At 34.4% G+C, this 22357-nt stretch overlaps 3 protein-coding genes across 3 annotated transcripts; 2 read left to right on the top strand and 1 right to left on the bottom strand.

Moving 5' to 3' along the window:
• Window positions 1–571: 571 nt before the first annotated feature.
• LOC132307301 (disease resistance RPP13-like protein 4) lies at window positions 572–3232 on the top strand. Its single transcript, XM_059805021.1, has one exon. The coding sequence runs from the start codon at window positions 750–752 to the stop codon at window positions 2937–2939; it is 2190 nt and encodes a 729-aa protein (XP_059661004.1). The 5' UTR covers window positions 572–749; the 3' UTR covers window positions 2940–3232.
• A 2378-nt stretch (window positions 3233–5610) lies between these two features.
• Window positions 5611–8601, top strand: LOC132307302 (disease resistance RPP13-like protein 4). Its single transcript, XM_059805022.1, has one exon. It carries the CDS (start codon window positions 6099–6101, stop codon window positions 8142–8144), a length of 2046 nt encoding a protein of 681 aa, XP_059661005.1. The 5' UTR covers window positions 5611–6098; the 3' UTR covers window positions 8145–8601.
• Window positions 8602–9103: 502 nt separating this feature from the next.
• On the bottom strand, window positions 9104–14442 carry LOC132307304 (equilibrative nucleotide transporter 3-like). Its single transcript, XM_059805023.1, has 10 exons — window positions 14303–14442; window positions 13800–13864; window positions 13570–13674; window positions 12425–12580; window positions 12117–12260; window positions 11909–12014; window positions 10203–10375; window positions 9952–10112; window positions 9563–9821; window positions 9104–9471 (listed from the first exon to the last, which is right to left on the bottom strand). The coding sequence occupies exons 2-10, from the start codon at window positions 13839–13841 to the stop codon at window positions 9364–9366; spliced, it is 1254 nt and encodes a 417-aa protein (XP_059661006.1). The 5' UTR covers window positions 13842–13864; window positions 14303–14442; the 3' UTR covers window positions 9104–9363.
• Between the last annotated feature and the right edge of the window lie 7915 nt (window positions 14443–22357).

The following is a 22357-nucleotide window of genomic DNA, read 5'->3' on the forward strand; positions in this document are numbered from 1 at the left end:
AACAACCCAAGGCATGAAGTGGATCAAACATACAGATCCACCAATTTCTTGCAAATAATGACCCCAAATTAGGAAGTGCCAAGATATAATGGGAATAGGACACTTAAAGGGAGCCGGCTCAACCATAATCATGGAGCCGGCTCTTATGGGTTTTTGAGAAGTGCCGAGTGGAGCCGGCTCTTCCTTTTTGTAGAGCCGGCTCCACATTTTTTTTGGAGCCGCCTCAAGTAATTGCTGGAGCCGGCTCTCTTGGGCAATTGAGAAATCCCGAGAGTTGGTGTATGCAGGCCAATAATACAGGCCCTAATATGAAGAGCAAATTTGAGGGTAAAATTGGCTTAACAAATATTTTGTATGCCATTGCCTGCCATTGCCTTCCCTTTCCTTCCTTATCCTCCCAATTTTGGAAGGTTAAAAAATTACTGTACGTTGCTTATAAATAACCCTCCAAACCCCTCCCTCTCCTTCCCTTTCCCTCCACTAACTTTACCCAAACACAATTTTTTTATAACCCTCCATCCCCTTCCCTTCCCTTTCCCTTCAAACCCATCCAACCAAACTGACCCTTAGACTCACAGGTGAGTTTTGCTTGTAACTGTAACCAATAAAAATTCCTAGGGACCTTCTCTTCATCAGCACCTCTCTCTCTCTCTCTCAAAAGCACATCTTCTTCTTCTCCTCCTCTATCTTTTGCTCGTTGTTTGTCATCCAGATCCTATATTCACTTCTGAACTTCATACCCCAAAAAAATGCCAATTTCAAGAAAACCAGTGGACACATTCCAAACTGTGCTGAGGCGTGTAAACGAATTCATCAAAAAGATCCAAACACGCGCCACTGAAAGCACACAAACCCACCCCGTTTCTTCCGAGATCCAAATCCTCTTCACCGAAAGCAACCAAACAGACCCTGTTCATTCCCTTCCTTCCGTTGACCCTGTTTCTTCCCTTACTTCCGAGATCCAATCATACGCCACCGAAAGCAACCAAACTGAACCTGTTCCTTCCCTCACAAAGATCCAAAACGACCTCAAAGATATCGAAGATCTGATAGCTAACTTCAAGCATTGGGAAGATGACCTCATGAAAGAATTCATTTCTTTGGGACAAGTCATTGGGGATGACCACGAAAAAAATATGTTGGAAAATGGTACCCAGAAAGACATCAACGGCAAGCTCAGTTCCATCCACGAAAAGCTCAAAAGCATCAAGAAAATGCTGCCAGCCACTCAGACATCGTTAAAGCAGCCAGTCCCATCGGAGACTCCGGCCCAGATGGTGTCTAATGAATGGTTAAATTTGAAACTGGAGGAGAACATTCTAGTTTCACCGTCAATTGCTAATCTTCAGCTGAGTTATGATGTTCTTGAGACACAATTAAAGCTCTGTTTGCTCTGTTTCACAGTTTTTCCCGAGAAAGCTGTTATCAAGAAAAGGCCATTGATTCACTGGTGGATTGGCGAAGGTTTGGTCACCAAGTCCAAAGACAAGACCGCGGACGAGGTAGGTGAAGAAATCTTTGAGAAGCTGGTCAAGATAGGTTTATTACAGCGAAGTTTCAAGAACAAGGACAAGAACAAGAAGAGTCCCATTGTGGATAGCTGCACTATGCATCCTTGGATTCGCCGTATGCTTGTACCTGTGGCCAGAAGAGCTCAGTTCTTCGATTTCAATCCTGCCGGAAAAATCGCTGATGATTACACCGAATCTAACTCTCATCGCGCCTGCTTAGTTTCCGGTAATCGAGGCTTATCGGGTATTACTAGCTCTAATTCTAATTCTAATTCTAGTTCCAACCCTAACCCTAGCTCAAACTCCAACTCTAACTCAAATTCTAACACTAACTCTAACTCTAACTCGACCGATGAGTTGTTAACCATTTTCAATGTTGACGAGCACTATCTTAGTTTTGAGAATGATTTGTTTTCCAAATTCAAGAAGCTTGCGATTCTACACCTGGGAAGGTGGCAAAACTCAGCTAAGCACCATATTGAAGTGGAAGATGACAAGTTCTTGAAAGAGTTGCAGGCTCAGAAGCACTTGAGGTATCTTAGCCTTCAAGGGATGTCAAGAATCACAGAAATACCTCCTTCGATTTTTGAGTGCATCAACCTTGAAATTCTGGACCTCAGGGCATGTCACAATTTAGAGACATTGCCTGATGATATCTCGCGGCTGCGGAAGCTCACGCACTTGGATGTATCCGAGTGTTACTTGCTAGAAAAGATGCCAAAGGGGCTCGAAAACCTCTCCTCATTGCAAGTGCTCAAGGGCTTTGTTATAGGACATTCAAAGAAAAAACCTGACCTCACTAAGTTGGTGAGATTGAGGAAGCTGAGCATACATATTGGGGATAAAGCTTATAAACATGAAGGGGAGCTCAGTGAGTTGAAGGACATTGTATCTCTTCGTGTCCTAACAATATCATGGAAGATGGAAAAACCAAGCGAGCAATCAAGCAGCAAGACAAAAACCGGAGGTGGAAGATCACGTTCTCTACAGAGAAAGAAAAGCACCAAATTCACTAGAGCTGCAACGTCGACTATGAAACCTTTCTCATTGCCTCCAAATTTGGAGAAACTGGATCTTAGGTGCTTTCCTAAACCAGAGTCACCAGAATGGTTAAAGCCTAGCTGCCTGGAGAATTTAAAGAAGCTGTATATAAGGGGAGGGGACCTTGAGACATTGAATTCTGAGACGGATAAGAAGTGGAAAGTTGAGATTTTGCGTTTGAAATATCTGAGGAACTTCAAGATAGAGGTCTCGGAGAATGTGTTTCCTGATCTGAAATACTTTGAGAAGTTCAAATGCAACCAGATTAATGAATCTGATGAGAAAAAAGAACTTCCTATAAATGAGCGTCGTCAAAATGACAAGGATGTTGAGTGGGAGAAAGAGGAGGGATGGAACGCACTCACAGCACAGCTAGCCAAAGAGTGATCAACTGAGTTGCTATCCTCTCGTGCCTCCTCTTCTAGTTTCATTGGCCTTCTTGTGTGGATGTTATATATTGTGCCTGCTAAATGCTTAGTAGAACAATTGCTATTAGTACTACTACTAGTCTGTTGTTGTGTGTAGCTAATGTACACTGAATTTCACTACTCACTTCTTTACCCTTCCAACTGATGTTTTCCATCCACCTCTCTCTCTCTCTCTCTCTCTCTCTCGCTCTGGAGGATTTTACTTCCTGTCTGTACATTATTATGTTATATAATTCCGTATTTATTTACCTATTTCTCATCTACTTATTTTCGTAATTTTAGTCTTGGGCTAAATTAAATATAAATCCACAAAATTTTCATTCGACTCATTCTAAGTAATAAGAAACTGGTTGTAACCCCATTGGTAGAAGTGGATTGTTCAGCAATATTTGCAATGACAGTAACAAAAAACAACAGAAGAGGATTTGAGTTTACAGGCTCCCTTGCGAAGACCATCCTTGGAATTATCAAATGATGCTTTCGAAATCAACCTCAAAGCGGAGATTAGAGCCCCTGATGCAGCCAAACCAGCCAGGAATGACTGAAGAAGTCCAAAGAAGAAGATTTTCAAATCTCGCAACCAAACGGTTCAGTACGCCAAACAAAACTTTTAACATGAAATAAGACAACTATAGATACCAACTTGAATGAGAGAACTCAGGTAGCATGAATGAGAGTTATCCAACCATCCCACCCTGAACATGAGCATCTGCGACTCCAAAAACACCACTAATAGCACATAGGCGAATTTAAGTTCCAATTCCTCCTTTCCCAAATGTAGCTAAATCCAACTATAGTAGGATAACAAAAAGTAAGTTAAAATGAAGTCAAATAAATGATCAACTATCAGCATTGAAATTACTAAAGTTTGTCTTAAAACAGATATGTAGTTTTTGGAAACCTGAAAGATGTAACATAAATCAATAAGAAATATCCGTTTATATACATGAACAACGCTTACAATTAGAAAGTGAAGAAACATGGACACGGGACACGAGTGATACGTCAAATTCTAAAAAGTAAGGCATCGAATACAACGATTAATATAAATATAAATTATTTATATATCTATTGAATGATACAATCTTAGAACTTTAATTAATTATAAATTATATATTAAAGTTACATAAGTTAGAGGCTGACGATATTCGAATATATAAATATTCGTGTATATATATATGTGTGTGTGTTACATTATATATAATATTACTATCATATCTTGTTATTATAGTTATGTTTTTATTTTTGAAAGATTGAACAATTTAATATATGTTCATAATGTTATTTTCAAGACTGTCGTGTATCCATTTTATATAAGATAGAGTATAGAATGTGTTGATCAAGCGTTCGAAATATATGATTAAGTGTCTGATTTAATAAAATTTATTTTTAAATAATGGACACTGCCATAAAGTGTCAGACATATATTTAAGAATGTCTACAAAATGTCGGTGTGTGAGACGAACATAACACCTCATAGAAGTATCCATGCATCTTAGTTAGAAAGTTAATTGAAATATCAACTACTCCAGATAGCAAGTTGCTTTACTATTATACCTACGTTGTCACTGTAATTATTAATATATCCAGCTGAGTTTTAGTGTTCTTGATAATCAGTTGAACCTTTGTTTTCCCAATTTTTCAGAGGAAGAGGTTAAAGAAACAAAAAACCATTGATTTGCTGGTGAATTGGTGAATGTTTGATCACGAATTCAAAGACGAGTGTGGAGGAGGAAGGCAAAAACGTCTTTTTGAAAGCTCAATAACATAAAAAGAATCGCATGATGATTTAAATAAAAGATTACAGACCATAATTATTTCAAGAAAAGTCATTAGCAATATTTTTAGCGTTAAAATTTTTTATTTACAAAAAAAAAAATAAACATAATCGGGTTGCTCAGCCCATCCGACCCGAACTCGGAATTGAGACGTTTGGTCAACACTCGAGATAGATTCAAAAGGAAGATACTCTTACATGAAAGTAATAACTTAATTTGGTACAATGGAAATGGGGGGAAAAGAAAAGAGAGGATATGGAAGAAAATAAAAAATTGTGTTTGGTATAAAAATGTTGAATGTTTAAGGAGAGGGAATGGTGATTGGAAGGAAAGAGCAAAGCCTAAACCATAACTTATCCTTTCATTTTTTGGGAGGAAAGGAAAGGGGAGGCTAATGTGATTTTGTAAATACGGAATTTACCCTTACTTTTGACCGGGTGGTATAATAGCCATGATATTTTGACAATTATACTATTTAGGTTAGTCAAAAGCTTTTTCATATGCTTCAGGTTCTGCTTCTTCAAGCTAGTTTAATTTTATTATAAACGGTTTTTTTTGGCTCTTGTAACATCACTGCATTTTTATTATCCAGATTATTGTAATATATCACATGGTCAATTATTTTACTGCTAAGTATTCATATGTACTTCTAACAATTACAGATTATACAGGTGGTCACTAATGGCAAATACAAGATTGTGTTGCACCGTGTGATTACTGAAACAGACGGTGACCAGATGTTGATAGCTTCTGCTGATTTTCCAAACTCAGCTTTTGACATAGATGCTTTGTTTTGGGTTCCTTCTGATCAGAGTTCTGAGTTGGTTTGTCAAGAGATTAGTAATGGGCTCATTTTTATTTTTATTTTTTAAAAATTTAGTTACCAAAATTACATACTTAATCCTATAAATTTATCTTTTAAAATATATAAAAATATATATTAATAAATTCATTAAAATAGTATCATTTTTTTCTTTTTTTTATTATCTTTTTCCAGGAATATTATCTTTTTCTTTCATTTTTCTTTATCATTTAACAAAAAATTGATCACAGGTTACAACTATCATTTCTTTTTCCTTTCTTTTTCATGTACCAAAATAGCCTAAGAATTGAAGTGTCAGTTTATCATCTCATTGGAGGCTGGAGCATGAGATGACTTGAAGACGACTTTTACCTAAAATTCTTCCTCAGCTCTCACTTCCTTTCCTCCCTCTTTCCTTGTATTTTCGTGATCGAATCAACATTTTATACCCGTTCGGACCTCTTCATCAACACCTCACTTTTTCTCTCTCAAAAATCTATCTTCTTACTTCTTCTGATCTTCAAACCCTTAAAAAAAAATGCCATATCGAAGAAAACCAGTGGACACCGTCCTAATTCTGTTGAGCAACGTAAACGAAGTCATCAAACGCGCCACCAATAGCAACCAAGCCGATGCCGTTCGCTCTCTTCTTCCTCGCTTCACAATGATCCAAAATGAACTCAATCAAATCAAAGATCGATTTCCTGAATTCAACACTTGGGAAGAGAACCTCATGAATGAGTTCAAATCTTTACATGAAGACATCGGCGATGATATCTTCGAAAATGGTACCCAGACAGACAAGATCGACGACAAGCTCAAATCCATCGACGACAAGCTCAAAAACATCAAGAGCTTAGTCGACAAGCTGCCCACCCCAGATCTCACACTGTCAGAGCAGCGAGCTCTGTTGGAGAAGCAGGACCGGAAGGTGTCTAATGATTGGTTGGATCTGAACGTGGAGAAGAACATTCTTGTTTCTCCGGCAATCGCTAATCTTCAGCTGAGTTATGATGTTCTTGAGATTCAATTGAAGCTCTGTTTGCTCTGCTTGGCAGTTTTTCCCGAGAAAGCTGTTATCAAGAAAAGGGCATTGATTTACTGGTGGATCGGCGAGAGTTTGGTCACCAAATCCGGAGAGAAGACGGCGGAGGAGGTAGGCAAAGAAATCTTTGCGAAGCTGATCAAGAAAGGTTTGATACAGAAAATTCCCAAGAACACAAAGAGTCCCATTATCGATTGCTGCAGAATGCACCCTTGGATTCGCCGTATGCTTGTATCTGTGGCCACAAGAGGTCAGTTCTTCGATTTCAATCATACCGGAGATATCACCCATGACTACACCAACTCCCGTCGGGCCTGCTTAGTTTCGGGTAATCAAGGTTTTACCGGTAATACTAACTCTGATTCTAATGCTGATGCTAATTCTAACACTAACTCGACAGAGGTGGAATTGTTAACCATGTTCAATGTTGATGAGCACTATCTTAGTTTTCCGACTGATTTGTTTCTTAAATTCAAGAAGCTTGTGATTCTACATCTGGGTAGGTGGCAGAACGTAGCTAAGCACCATATTGAAGTTGAAAATGAGGAGTTCTTGAATGAGTTGCGGAGTCAGAAGCACTTGAAGTACCTTAGCCTTCAAGGGATGTCAAGAATCACAGCGATACCTTCTTCGATTGTTGAGTGCGTTAACCTTGAAATTCTGGACCTCAGGGCATGTCACAATTTAGAGAAATTGCCTAATGATATCTCTCCGCTGGGGAAGCTCACGCACTTGGATGTATCCGAGTGTTACTTGCTTGAAAGCATGCCAAAGGGGATCGAAAAGCTCTCCTCATTGCAAGTGCTAAAGGGGTTTGTTATAGGGCATCCCAGACAAAATCCTTGCAAGTTGGGGGACCTTGCTCTTTTGAAGAGACTGAGGAAGCTGAGCATACAAATAGGGAGTGAAGCTACTGTCCATGAAGCGGAGCTCTGTAAGCTGAAGGAAATTGTAGATCTTCGTGTCCTGACGATATCATGGGGAATGGTGGTTGAACCATCCGCACCAATCCAGCAATCAATCACCGGGACAAACTCCGGTGGTGGAGGAGCACCTCCGCAACAGAAAAAGTTGACTAAAACTGCGACAATGACTATGAAATCTCTCTCATTCCCTCCAAAGTTGGAGAAACTGGATCTTAGGTGCTTTCCTCGACAACTGTCACCAGACTGGTTAAAGCCTAGCAGCCTGGAGAATTTAAAGAAGCTGTATATAAGGGGAGGGGAACTTGATAGTTTGACTCCTGAGACAGGTAAGAAGTGGAAAGTTCAGATTTTGCGATTGAAATATCTGAGGAACTTCAAGATAAAGGGCTCAAATCTGAAGGATGAGTTTCCTGATCTGAGATACTTTGAGAAGATCAAATGCAACCAGCTAAATAAATCTCAGAAAAATGAACCTCCGATAAATGAGCGTCAATATGACGAGGATGTTGAGTGGAACAAAGAGGATGGATGGGACAAACTTGAAGCAGAAAGTCCAGATTTTGTGGAAAATCCTGATCATGTGAATGTGAATGTGAATGATGAAATTGTGTGACTTGGAGATAGAGGGCTCATATATGCAGAACGCGGTTCCTGGTTTGAGATACTTTGAGAAGTTCAGATGCAACCAGATAGATGGATTTCAATATGAAGAGGATGTTGAATGGAACAGAAGTGTGGATCGATGGGTTGCAATCACAGGCAAACGCTGATCAACGGAGTAGCTATCCTCTCGTGCCTCTTCTTCTAGTGTCATTGTCCTTTTTATGGATGCTACTAAGCATTTAGCAGTAGTACTGCATGTCTGCTATGTCTGTGTAACTTATGTATGGTGGCTTTCAATATATATATATATATATATATATATATATATATATATATATATATTCAATGAATATAGAAATCCACTCTTTATAATGGGTACATAGACGTGTCATGTAAGTCGGTATTTTTATTTGCCATACCATCTAGACTTGCTAGGCAGACCTTTAACACCCGTTCACAAAAATGATCATGGATTGCTCTCAAGTTTATATTAAATCCTGTGTGTTAGTCATGTTAACCTTTGTCAGTCCACAGCCATCCAAAGTAACTCAACCTGTGATCCAATTGGTCTCATCGGTCAACATGGACTGCTAGGTTTTCCATTGAACCAAGCCTTTTGACTATAGCCTTAACGCATAAATCAAAACATAGTAATGAATAACAATTACACAAGAACTGAGAGCCTAAAAGATACTGCCCCATTTTCATCCCACTCACCACTAAATCTGTTTAAACACACAGATGCATTTTTTCTCATGCCATCTCAATAAAAAAGGTTACCCAGTTCCCCATTTGCCCCTGGACAGACTCAATAAATCGGGGCTATTGAGACAGCTTCAAGACCTTTTGCTCAGCTTTCAAAACCCATGACATTTATCCAGTAAGGGCATCAGGTATAAGAACAAAAGTGTGACAATCAGCATAGTGAAAATTTGTTTTACAAGAAGGATTCACATAACATAGAACAGCTTTAGACAAAATAAAGACTGTAAATCAATTACTGTTCAAATAATCTTTCATTCTTTTCAAGAATAAGCTGTACACCACAATTTAAACTTACACTAAATTAGCAACACTTGGTCCTGTACTTTCATCAAGTTGTACCAGAAGACAATCCATTTTGCCATCCTTTCAAGAATCACCTTCTGGAAAAACAATACATTTGCAGTCTTTCCTGTCCAAACTAGAATAAGAAGAATCCTTGTCCGGAGATCAGCTAGACTTAATTCTCACCAACCTTTTCCTATGAGCCACAACCAGTCAAGTGTTACCCCAGCAAATATACCTCCTAAAAGAAAGAGCACAAGTATATTCCCCAAGGCATTTTGTTCCGGACCCTACAAAACCAGAATTCCATAAAATTTCTGCCAAAACGCTATTTCAAAATTTAAGAAATTGATACTTTCAAGTATGACCTAGAAAACAAACCTTATAACCTTTGGGAGCAGAAGTAAGGACACAGACTGTAAGGTAACCGTTAGTTAATCCCAAGAAGGATGTCAACATAATCATCCAACCTTGGTCACCATATTTTGCAGTGAAATAGAATGCAGGGACGAGCAAAAAACGAGAAAGGATAGCTATCATGAGTCCTTTCCGTGATTCCAACTTGATGCATTTCAGGAGTGGAATGTATCTCCCAATAAGATCCCACACATTATACATGGCTATCAGAACAAGTGCATACCTTAAATATGACCAAATTACCAGATATCAGAATATCAATATAGAAAGGGAAAAAAAAAAAAAGAGAAGAGAGGGAAAGAGACTTCAATAAATTATTGGTAAATTAATTAGACAGGTGGTTGTGATCGTACCATGCACCCAAGCTATGTGATCCGGTATCTTCAGATAAAAATCCAGGAAAAATTGACAGTGTCAATACATATATCAGAAACATATCTAGAGCATAATCTATATTTTGAAAGAACAACTCTTTGTTGCTCAATCTCTCCAGTTGTTTAGGATTTTCTTCAACCTGCAAAATATTTCCATAATAAGAATCAATCAGTTTTACCAGAAATATCTAGTTCCATATCCTCGGTCACAAAAATCGAAAGAGACGCACCTCTTGGGGTTGTGCATAAATGCCACCAGCCGCAAGATCAGCTGAAACAGTTTTGGATCCTTCTGAGGCTGCCTTCGAGCGGTAGTACTTCACAATTGGTAGCTTTGGGAAGACAAATCCATAGAGAAGAACACAAAGCAACTCAAAAAATGCAGAGATGGCAAAGAATAAAACTGCAAGGGACAAAAATACAGAATCTGTAGTCAGTAAGACAGTATAAAAGATACAAAAAAGTCCAAATTGGTCTCAAGTAGAAAAATTTTAAATCAATCTCTAGCTATAATGGTGGATGCATATAAGCATCGAGTTATATGTACGAAGAATATGTATATGTGCATGTATATATGTATTCGAGTATCTCTGTGTAAACATATATATGATATTTTTTATTAAAATGGTATTGACGAACTAATTGTTGAATTAATTAACACAAACGTTGCTGTGAATAAAACTGACTATAGAAGTTTCTATAGTGCTGCAAATATTAACCTGTGAGAGTAAGAGTAGCGACTTTGTACAATTAACGCTAAATGTGCGTTTGCATCCTGTCAATCCCCAGCACCTTAATTAATGGGGACTACATAGGGTAATGACACTTTTAATTAACCTAACCCAGTGTATAATACAGGAACACCACAACAGCAATAACTGTCTGTACCTAAGGGTCATAAGATTATACAAATGCGTATATCAGTAAAAAAAGCTACAAATTGCTGGCTATTAAATTCCAGGATTCTTGCAAACATTAACCTGATAGGGTGAGAATAGTCACTTTGGGCAATTAATTCCTAAGGTGCGTCTGCATCCTGAAAATCCCCAGCACCCTTAATGGGGTCTACACTAGGTAATGACACTTATAATTAACCTAACCAAGTGTATAATAGTGAAACGCCACAACAACAATAACTGTTTGTGGCAAAGGATCATTAGATTATATAAATCGATAGATCCGTAACAAAGCTACAAATATGCTGGCCAGCTTTGGTGATTTTATTGGACAAATGTATATATCAGTAACAAAACTACAAACAAGCTAGCCGTCTTTTGTGGATTTTATAATGTACCACCATAGAAGATTTCAGGTATGTATAAATATGCCTGAAATGTTATTTATTGTTAAAAGACCCTTGCCAAACGAAATTAATGACAGCACAACCATCAAAGAAAGTGATTTCTAGTACATCTCATTTGTAATCAGGTATATTATTTCTTCTGTATTTCTAATTAATAAATAACAGTTTCGATCATTAAGCTATACCATCCTCTATCTTACAAATTTCAGCAAAGATATGCAATCAGGGCTGTAATAGCAGTCAATATCCAGGACAAACATTAAGTAAATTCTGAAGAACAAGCAAATAAAGTGAAAGCAGGATACTTGGTGTGGGAAGAGATGTTAAATGAAGTATAAGTTGGGTGCAATGGACTACGGACTACCTAATGAGATTTTGAAAACAACCTGGCCTATAAAGAAAAGAAAACCTCTATGTTGTTATTTCAGTTCAAAACAATAAGAAGAAGCATTATTTACATATTTCTCATCTACTTACTTTCAAAATTTTAGTCCTTGGGCTAAATTATATGCGAAAATTTTATTTTACTCATGCAAGTAATAAGAAAACTTTGACCCCATAGGGAACAGTAGATTGTTCAGTAATATTTGCAATGAAGGTAACAAAAAACAACAGAAGGGGATTTGATTTTACTGGCTCCCTTGCGAAGACCATCCTTTGAATTATCAAATGCTGCTTTCGTAATCAACCTCAAAGCAGAGGTTAGAGCCCCAGATGCAGCCAAACCAGCCAGGAATGACTGAAGAAATCCAAAGAAGAAGATTTTCAAACCTCGTAACCAGACAGTTGAGTAAGCCAAACAAAACTTTTAACATGAAATAAGAAAACCACAGATACCAACTTGAATGAACACAGGTAGCATGAATGAGAGGTCTCCAATCATCCCACCCTGAACATGGGCATCTGCAACTCCAAAAGCACCACTAATAGCGCATATTCCAATAAAAGTTCCAATTCCTCCTTTCCCAGATGTAGCTAAATCCAACTATGGCAGAAGAATAAAAAATGAATCAAATTGAAGTCAAATGATTAATAATCTGCATTGAAATTAGTAAAGTATGTCCTAAGAAAGACCTGTAAATATTGGAAAAATGAAAGATGTTATATAAATAAATAAGAAATATCTGTACATAAATAAACAGTACTTACAATTAGAACCATAAGAGAACTTATGAAGAAAATGATATATCCAAACAGATTCCGTTGTCTAGTGTTGATCTTTGCCTCATTGTATGCCAGTATTGCAAGTGTTCCAAGGGCAAATGGTTGATATACAAGAGTAAGCACCCTCGACGGGTGGTATCGCTAAAAATGAAAAGAAATTCTCCATTAAACAACAACAACAACAATAGCATCAACAACAGCAATAAAAACAACAAAAAAATTCCATTACCCATACCAATAACTACCCCTGTTACTCGAGACACTTCCAAGAGAAAGAATGATCTGAAGGCCATATATTATAGTTTGACATTCAAGGGAAGAAAATAATCAGAATATTGTGAATTTGATGGCAAGAATTTTAAAAAGGTTTTTTCGGGTTGACACAAATATATATATATATATTCCTGAATGACATAAAATATATATTTATATAAAATAATAAATTTCAGTAAGTCAGAAATACATGGAAAATTCTGAAATTTATCAATGTTTACAAGATAATCATGAATTGCCCAATAAATAAATCAGCATCACAATGGCCCAATTTACTCACTTTAACATATCCTTTTACGGCCAAAGCAACATGGGACATCAAAATTAGAACAACAGAGGGAGCTTTGTGAAAAGGATAGTACAAAGCCCAGCAGGTTTGATCTACAACAGGTGCAGGATACAGGTAGGTTTTAAAGTTCACAATCAATGTTAAAAGCTTATGATAGCAAATGTGAGAACACACTCCAGGTATGAGGACAGCTAGGTTGCCCAAATAATGCCAAAAATAAGGTTTGTATCTAGTCCATCCTTCATATCACCCTTGATGAATGATCTTTAAGTTTATGGTGTCATGCTTAGAGACAGGAATGAGCGACTATCTAGTACACTGGTTGAAATTATTCACATTATGAAATGGGGGCGACACTATGCTTGAGGTGGTAGAAAGAAGATGATGGAATAACAAACAATCATACACACACACATATATATGTATGAAGAACAAATAGATATAAGTTATCAAGGAAAGTTGGGATTATGTGTAAAGTACAACTAACTGCAGCAAAACTATAAAATTAGGCATGCAAGTCAAATAAAAGAAGAAAAAAAAAAATCCAGACACAAGAGAAAACAATTACCGGGAACAATTTAACATAGTAATCTTCTATTGTAAGCATACTGTTCCATGAAAAAAGGCATCCATTTCCGAGAAGCCAACACACAATCATTGCAGCATACTTGCCCTGCCAATAGGGTAAAATTCACATCAGATTTTCATTCGAAGAAATAGATAGATAGTTTCCAATATCTTCCACCTATAAAATTCTTTTTCACCGAGGTTAAGGAATCAATAGGTCTAATCACAAACCTCAAGTTTGACTGGAGCCCCATTTTCATAATTAATAGCCATTGCTGCTTCCTTTCAACAAGCTCCTACAGATGATAAAAAAACCATAGCGTTATAATTTACTGAAATAGATAGAACATGTTAAATATATCTCAACTTCACATAAACCTAAACAAAAAAAGTAGATACAATTAAGTATGCATCTGCAACCCCCACGATCATATATGCGTGTGTTCAAAATTTAGTGTGAAATTTCATTTTTGAAACTAGCTTAAGAACAAGCCTAATTACAGCACTGAATCATGTTTGCAAATATACAATGCTATCAATTTTTTAATAACAAAACGTTCAAATTCAAATTTAAAAAGGAACGCTATAACAGATCTATCAGAGGGTGAAATATGTAAACACAACGGAAGAAGTAAATTTTTATGTTTCTAAAAGTCTAATACTTACAATAATGAAATTCAGTGAAAACCTAATCAAATCACAGGCAGTCGTATCATCATAAAAAGAAAGTGTACCTTTCCAAAAACAAAGCAAAGAGAGAGAGTGCGAATATTGATAGGTGGGTGAATATGAATGGACGCAATAGAGATTCTTGTGGGATACTGGAATCTGCTTATGACATACATACATATATATATATATATATACACACACACATATTTGTTTTTCTTTCTACCGGCTTTCCCTTTTATAATGACCTACTTCCTTAGCAATTTTTTCTTTCGCATTGCTATTTAAAAAAAAAAAAATACTGATTTAGTGGTATTTGGTTCATTTCTTAATCACATACGAATGGAAATACGGGTCCAAAAAAATCACATACGAATACAATATTAAAACATTAAAATATATATTATTATATATGTAAATAATACTTTTTAGTCATTTTATCTATATAATTATACATTAAATCACTAATATGAAACATAGAACTATATATTTTGTTTCCTTAAAATTTATATTATTTTAATAATTAGTTCTTAATATTTTTAAAAATTGCATTAAATCTCATTGTTTAAAAAAAAAAATTACAAAAAAAGATTAAGTTGTGTCTCGAAAGTGTTCAAAATGTGTTTTTTACTTTATTGGTGAAAGTGTTCAAAATGTGTTTGTATCTTGTCCCAATTATGTGAAATAAAAAAATAAAATATTCAAATTTAAAAATACTTTTAAACACTTCTAAAACTAATCATATTCGACATAGGTTCAATATTAAAACGAGTAGTATATGTTCTCCGTGGTTCAATTACTTTCATAAGTAAAAGTTAAGAGTTTAAGTTTAGTAAAATTTTAATTGTTCTTGTTGAGAAACAAAAATTTTGAATTTTTAAAAGTTAGTGTTTTTGTTTTACGTTCTTCCTAACGAAGCAAACCTTGAATTTTGCACATTTTGCTTTAGATGTGAATTTTTTGGTTTACTATGGGTATTAGTAAATATGAGTGCTATTGGGGTTCACATTACCACGTTTTATAACAGCTGTTTTGGCTCATGGGTTTCACCAATAATTCAAGGGATCCAAAAAAACAACAACAAAATAAGTCTAATGGCCAACGTATACTAGTCAATCAGTTAATAAGTAAAAGCAACTGATAAATATATATATATATATATGTCAAGTGGAGTTTAAGAGATTAATATTTGCAGTAACACAGTGGACACTCGAGGAATTAACAAATCATGATTGAATCGGAGCCTTGATGACACAATATGAATCCGACTACCGACAATATATATATATATATATATATATATATATATATATATTTATAATGTCATTATAGCATTTCTTTTTGTAATATTATTTTTGTTGACTATAGCAGTCAGTTTATTGATACTGATAACGTTATCTTTTCTCTAATTTTGCTATGTCATATTCTTCTAATTAGAAAAGAGATTAATCGCACATACACAGTTTAATCATATTAATCTAATCTTGATTTAATGTGTTAATTTGTACAATTTTGATGTAATTAAAAAAAGTCAAACTCTCTCATCCTAGGAGGGAAAATAGGATCCTAATACTAATAATTTTGTATACTTAGTCAGCAGATCCTCTTATCCCTTAAAATCTACTAACCAATGAAAGAGCGCCACGTCTAAGTTTATCCAATATATTTTACCTAATTTTTCTTTCTTAATTAGTATATTTATGTGAAGTGTTACAACTTAGTTTGATCAATCAATTGGCAACCTGTATTGACTTCAAGGGTCACGGCGCCAACTTTTCTTTCCTATTATTAGGATACCGTTCACATGAGCACATATATATATATATATATATATATATTTTTAACGTTTTTAATTATTGCAATTTGTTATTAATCATCATTCTGAGGTGTGAACATTCACAGATTCATTCACATGATTGAAGCAGCAGTGGTTGCTATCTGTGTAAAAATAATCCATCTATTAAAAAAAAATACACACGCATATTGTTAATTTGTTCACACAATTATCTCAAGATTCTATAATTGAATATTTGAAATTGGTAAGGCACCTGTCTATTCAATCCCGTTTAATAGTTTTTGTTAGTGATCGGAGAATTTTACCCCATCTTTTGCGAAAATATTATTTTATCCTTGTACATTATATTATATACAAATGATCCTTTGTTAAAACAATGTTAACTTTGATTTGGTTAATTTAATACAATTGTGTAAATTTTGGAAGAATATATATTTCTAAATATGAGTTTTTAAAACTTGAATGGAAAATTTTGATTAAAAATGTGATTTTTTAAATTATATGAGATAATGAGAAACTTAAATGGGTGGAGTAACGAAGGGCGAGAATTCTTGCCAACTATTTTGGATGAAGAAAAAAAGAAAGAAAGAGTTATGCTCCAATTGGTAGAATGGAAACAATATAGATGGAATGGAGAGAAGAATGGATAAATGAACTATGTCCTAAGAAAAAGAGTGTCTTTCCGTTTTTTTGTTTGGTTAGATAAAAGAAAAGGGAATATATATCTCATTTTGTTTGTTAAAATAAATAAATAATAAATAAAAAAAGCTAAACATAAGGAAAGTTTTATAATTAAAAAACATATATAAATTTATAATAATATTATCTTTTTTCCTTATGTCTTATGCCCAAATTTAGAGAAGATAAAAATGTATAAAGGCAGAAAAATGACCCATCCATCCTCTTTAATTTCTCTTCTCTCATTCTCCTCTATGCCAGACGAATGACGTTTGTTTTTCCTTTCTATCTTTCATCCACTCCTCTTCCTTCTTACAACAGAGCATTAAGATTTGAAGTTCCAACTGAGACAAAAAGTTAAAAACAAACGTGCATATACTTTTAAGGAAAAACAAAATAAAAATAGGCTTTTTTAAGAATCTTGGGCTTAAAACCTTGCTCAACCACATCTTTAAAAAATTGTGGCTTGTGAGACAATCGGGCCGGATTAAGAATTTTGGGCTTAAAACCTTAAACCTTCTTGCTGAACCGAAGATATGTATTACTACTATTCAAACTTGAGCACTTATCCTGCACTGACTCTAACATGCCAGAATTTCTCCACGCTATAGGAAGTATGATGAGAAATTAATTTTATTGATAATTAAATTTTTTTAAAAATTAAACTTTCGGCTGAATTTTAAAAACACATATCAATCAAAATTCTGGTTTAATTTTGATTTAATTTGAATCCAATCTATATGATCTAGTAAGCTCGATTCAACCTTGGTGCTTAATCGCTTGTGCAAGTAACCAATGGACAGAGCTTTCTCAATCAAATCCCTTTGATTTTTCTACTACATTTTCATTTGCATTGCCTTCGATATAACCAGCTAAATGATACATGTAAATTATATTTGAAGTTCATATTAGATTCGATGCTAGTTCTACCAATTTATTTTATACCTAATTACGGTTAAGTGAATCTCACCAAGTTTGAAATGGATTTTTTAAAAGAAAATTTATTTCAGATCCATTTTAAAATTTGGATATTACTACATTCCCGAGTTGCAAAAAGAGCTATGCTAACCACACTAGCACTACCCAAAATGTAGCAGCCCTTTCGGTAAAAAAATGTATCTGAATTGATATAAATAATGAATGTTGATATATCTCTCACACACAGTTACTAGGTAACTGGTGCTCTCTCACACACAGTTACTAGGTAGCTGGTACTCTGGCAATTCCATAAAAAAAAATAAAAAAAATAAAAAAACATAAATAATGAATGTTGTAGCTTTTAGATGTTGTCCCATGTAGAAGAAGGCCCACACTGTTGGTCTACACTCCCATTATACAATGAAAACACAATGATTTTTTTAATTTTTTTATTATTATTATTATTTTTTTATCTGCATGGAGAATTGGCGTGAGAAGTGCAATCATCATGTGATTGCATGTCTCTCTCTGTCTTTTCCTCTCTCTTTCTCTCCACCAAACCTCACACCTCGTCTTGCAGGCTAATTCATTCAGGTACTCCTTCCCTCACACACGGTTACTAAAATTAAGCTTTTCGAATTTGTCATATCAGTATTTTTTAATAGTCATATAAGTATTTTTTATAATCACGTCAGCATTTTAGAGTCTTTAAATTTTAGCTATCGCATGTACTCCAATAATATATTTTAGCTCTTTAAAATTTAAATAAATTTATTTTTTAACTTTTTCCTAACGACTATATTTATAACAGCTATATTTATAACGGTTATATTTTTCAATTTGTCAGGAAAATAAAATTTTAAAAAAATTATTTGATTAACTAATATAATAATAAAACGGTTATATTTTATTTTAATGGAAGATACCCAGTTCATGTTGCAGAAAAATTCTTTAATGGAAGATATCCAGTTATAACGTTAATAGGAACATTGAAAATTTTGAAAACGAAAAAAAATCACTTTTTTCTAATTTTTTAAAACTTTTTTTTACCTAAAAAAGCCTTTAAGGCATTGTTTGTGTCAGCCAAACAGTGCCTTAATGGCTATTTGATTCAATTATTTTGAGGGAAAAAAAAAAAAAAATTTAATGGAAGATATCCAATTCATGTTGCAGAAAAATTCCTAAATTTTAATGGAAGATATCCCCCCTCATTTCCTTTAATGGAAGATATCCAGTTCATGCTGCAGAAAAATTCTCAATTTCGACTTGGGTGGACACCAAGGAATAACAATTCGGTTGCTCACATTATCAGTCGATTTGCAATGGCCTCTCAATCTGGTGATGTAAGTTGGGATGTTTGGCCATCCGAAGTGCCGAAGGCTATTGATCTAGATACTCTAGACCATGATGCTTAGTGGGTTGGTTTTGTTTTTTGTTTTCCTTTTTTGTGTTTTCTTAGTTTGTTGGACAGGCAAAAAAAAAAAAAAAAAAAAATGGGTACCCTTTCATGCAATGAGTGAATAGATTTATTGTAGTATTCCCTTTCATGCAATGAGTGAATATATTTGTTGTAGTATTTCTTTGGTTTCTTTAGGCTTTCTCTTGCACCAATGCGTGAAAAGAGAATCCATTTGTATTGTTAAAAGAAGAAGAAGACACACCCACAGTGCACACACACATAAATATATTTGTATGTACGTATTAAAATAGATAAAGGAGATAGTTGCAAGATGGAGCAAGCTTCAAGCAACCGAAAAGCTAGGAAAGGAACGTTCTTCAAAGGCATTTCGAAGTGATGAACCCCCTAAAGCTGTTTCTCATTTTTTAATTGCCCACCTCATATCTAACAACTTTAATTATAATTAATTTAATTGTCCACTTTCAATTATTATTACGATCAAAATTTATTGTTCATGACTTGAGAGATCGATGCGCTTGTGAATAGAATCCAATGAAGCATTTCGGTGATGTGTCACAAACTATTAAGAAAAATATACAACTTGGTTTTAGAATCCAACTTTAAAGCATTTATGATAGTTAGAGTCCTCATGCTGAACAAAAGCTTTACCATTGCATTTTTAACAAATGATGCGAAACCCACAAATACAAATGATGCATTAAACACTAGATTCGGGATTTGCCTAACAACGGAACAAGGAGAAATGATACATTAAACACTAGATTCAAGATTTGTCTGACACCGGATCAAGAATTCAATCTGTGAATCCGACTTTGACACCAAACTGTAATAGGACAGGTTTAAAATTTTAAAATATAAAGTAAGATTAATAATCTAAACCCCAACTCATATATACTTATTTCACTTCTCATTTAAATTTGACGTAAGATAAATTTCTTTTTGTAACACTTAAATGACAGTGCGTCTAATTCTTTCTATTTTGCTTCCAAAAAAACAAAAAAGTACGAGTTCACAATAAGAATATCTTTATCGTCGCATTTTTCTATCTCTACCGCAATAAAAAGTATATATTTCAGTCTGATTAGATTATTAGTTTGACCAGGTCAAGGTTGAATAACAATTGCAATCATCTTCATTCCACGCCATTGTCATATTTTAGTAATAGTGCCTGTCTGTCTTTAAGCACTTTGAGAAAAGTAAAACAAGAACTCGGATTTCTGCCTCTTATTTTCTCCCTTTTCCTTCAAAAGTCCAAGAAGAGGGACATTCTCCATGTGGGGGTTTCAGGCACAAAATATTAGGGATGACAAATGAGCGGGTTGGATTGAATTTGGGTTAGACGAATCAACATGAGTCAAGATTTATATTCAATTCGTTCAGAACGAGTTAAAAATGGACAGGGTCAACCCATTATGACCCATGAACCTATTAATTATTATTTTTTAAAATTTTTAAAGTTATTTTAATTATTTTTAAAAAAAAAAAAATCACCGAAGCTCCAACAGTACACTTCTCTGGTACCTAATCTTATCTCTATTTCCAAAAACAGAAGAAAATGGAAAACTGAAAAAGAAAAAAAATCAAAAAAATTTAACGGTATATATAATCACATATACGCCATTGGTATAACCGTCCTTTATTATCTAAAATAAAAAAAAACTATTGTCTACATATATTGAGAATAAAGAGAAGTACATGTCTTTCTCATTCCATCTCTCTACTTTTAAGTAAAGACTCTGAAAATAAAAATAAATGTTGATATAAAACCATTTACATTTCTTGCTATATCTTTGGTCTTTGGCTTTCTCTTCCCAGTCACTGGCTTTTGGTTTTTTTTTTTTTTTTTTTTTGGGGGGGTGGGGAAATGAATATATTGAATGTGAAAAAAAAAAAAAAAGAGGAAAAGAAAAAAATGACTCAGCTGATGTCATATTCAAGCTGATTTCTGCCTGTAGTTGAGGTCAAAAGATTGTACACAAGATAAAATAAGAAACCTTGATGATGCACCCTTAAAAAAAATAAAAATAATTTTTTTTTTTGATAAGATAAAAATAAAAATTTATTTTTTTATTTTTTTTATTTTTAAAATATTTTTTTAATTTTTTCATTTTTAAAAATTATTTATAATTTTTATTTTAAATTATTCTTTAATTTTTAAAATTATTTTTTAATTATTTATTTTTTTAGAAGAAATTTTTAGAGAGAGAGGGGGGATTGATGAGAGACAAATATATAGATAAAGGATTGTGAGTGAGAGAATTTTAGAGAGAGAAATGAGTTGAGTACAATATAGAATAGATGTGTGTTGAGTATTTATTATGTGATGGGTAAAATATGGGTTGAATATAATTAACTCATCTTGACCCTCAAATTAAGTGGTTAAAAATTACCTAACACATCTTGACCCTCAAACTAAATATGATTCACCTATAATCATTAAAAAACGGACAGATATGAGCGGGTTGATAATTCCTAATCCATTTTGCCAACCCTTGCAAAATATAAATGGATTCCTAGAATTATGTCAGAAGTAGGTGCATTTGATAGGAACTTTTGGCGCTCAACAGTAAGTTAATAACAAACAAATGGAGGTTTGTTGTGCTTTCAAAGTTGGACTTGCTGCTTGTGATTCGGTTGGGTTAGCTTGTCACATTGAATGGAATAGTAAAGAAAAAAGTGGCCCACTACTATGGAGTTTCTGTTGAGGAACAAACAGAGGGAACAATGCTTCAGACATTTGATGTACCACAAAATGTGAGTCCATTTCACATGCCTCGAGCATTTCATGACATGGTAAGCCTCCATGGATGTGGTCATTGAATCAGATAAGTTTGATTATGTTAGAAGTCGATCTCATTTTTCTTTTTCTTTTTCAATAATTGGGTATTCAGGATTTTATCCTGACTAATCAACGGGATTCGTGTAAAGCGATTTCTTCACACAAGTTGAGTAAGATTCGGACTATATTTACGGTCTTGGCCTCTAAAGAATTGATAGCGCTCAAAATGATTCAAACGTAAAACTTAATATTTCCTGTCGAGGGCTTCACCAATGGAATCAACCCCTTAGGGTTAATAAAAGATAATAAATCTGATTTTGAGTTCTCTCTATCAAAATTTTGATTTTCCTATTTTATCTATTTTTTTGTTTCCCAATTCGATTTTCCTACTTAATTTACTATTTTGGTGTGAAAATGTTAGGAAAAGAATTGAAATCATCATCATAATATTGGGGGTAAAGTGCAAAAAAATCCCTTGAAATATTGGTCATGTAGCAAAAAACCCCTTGATCTACTAATTTGACATATAA

This window comes from Cornus florida, unplaced genomic scaffold, assembly GCF_030987335.1.
Source record: "Cornus florida cultivar Cherokee Brave unplaced genomic scaffold, ASM3098733v1 CherokeeBrave_3.0.0_Hap2_Chr05, whole genome shotgun sequence".
Taxonomy (NCBI): domain Eukaryota; kingdom Viridiplantae; phylum Streptophyta; class Magnoliopsida; order Cornales; family Cornaceae; genus Cornus; species Cornus florida.

Excerpts from the sequence above, each read along its gene's own strand:
- LOC132307304 (XM_059805023.1), bottom strand. The coding sequence starts at position 13,841 with ATGGCTATTAATTATGAAAATGGGGCTCCAGTCAAACTTGAG. Across the intron at positions 12,261-12,424 it reads GTTCTCTTATGGTTCTAATT|TTGGATTTAGCTACATCTGG; the intron begins GTAAGTACTGTT and ends CTTCTGCCATAG. Across the intron at positions 10,113-10,202 it reads TTTATGCACAACCCCAAGAG|GTTGAAGAAAATCCTAAACA; the intron begins GTGCGTCTCTTT and ends AATATTTTGCAG.
- LOC132307301 (XM_059805021.1), top strand. The coding sequence starts at position 750 with ATGCCAATTTCAAGAAAACCAGTGGACACATTCCAAACTGTGCTGAGG.
- LOC132307302 (XM_059805022.1), top strand. The coding sequence starts at position 6,099 with ATGCCATATCGAAGAAAACCAGTGGACACCGTCCTAATTCTGTTGAGC.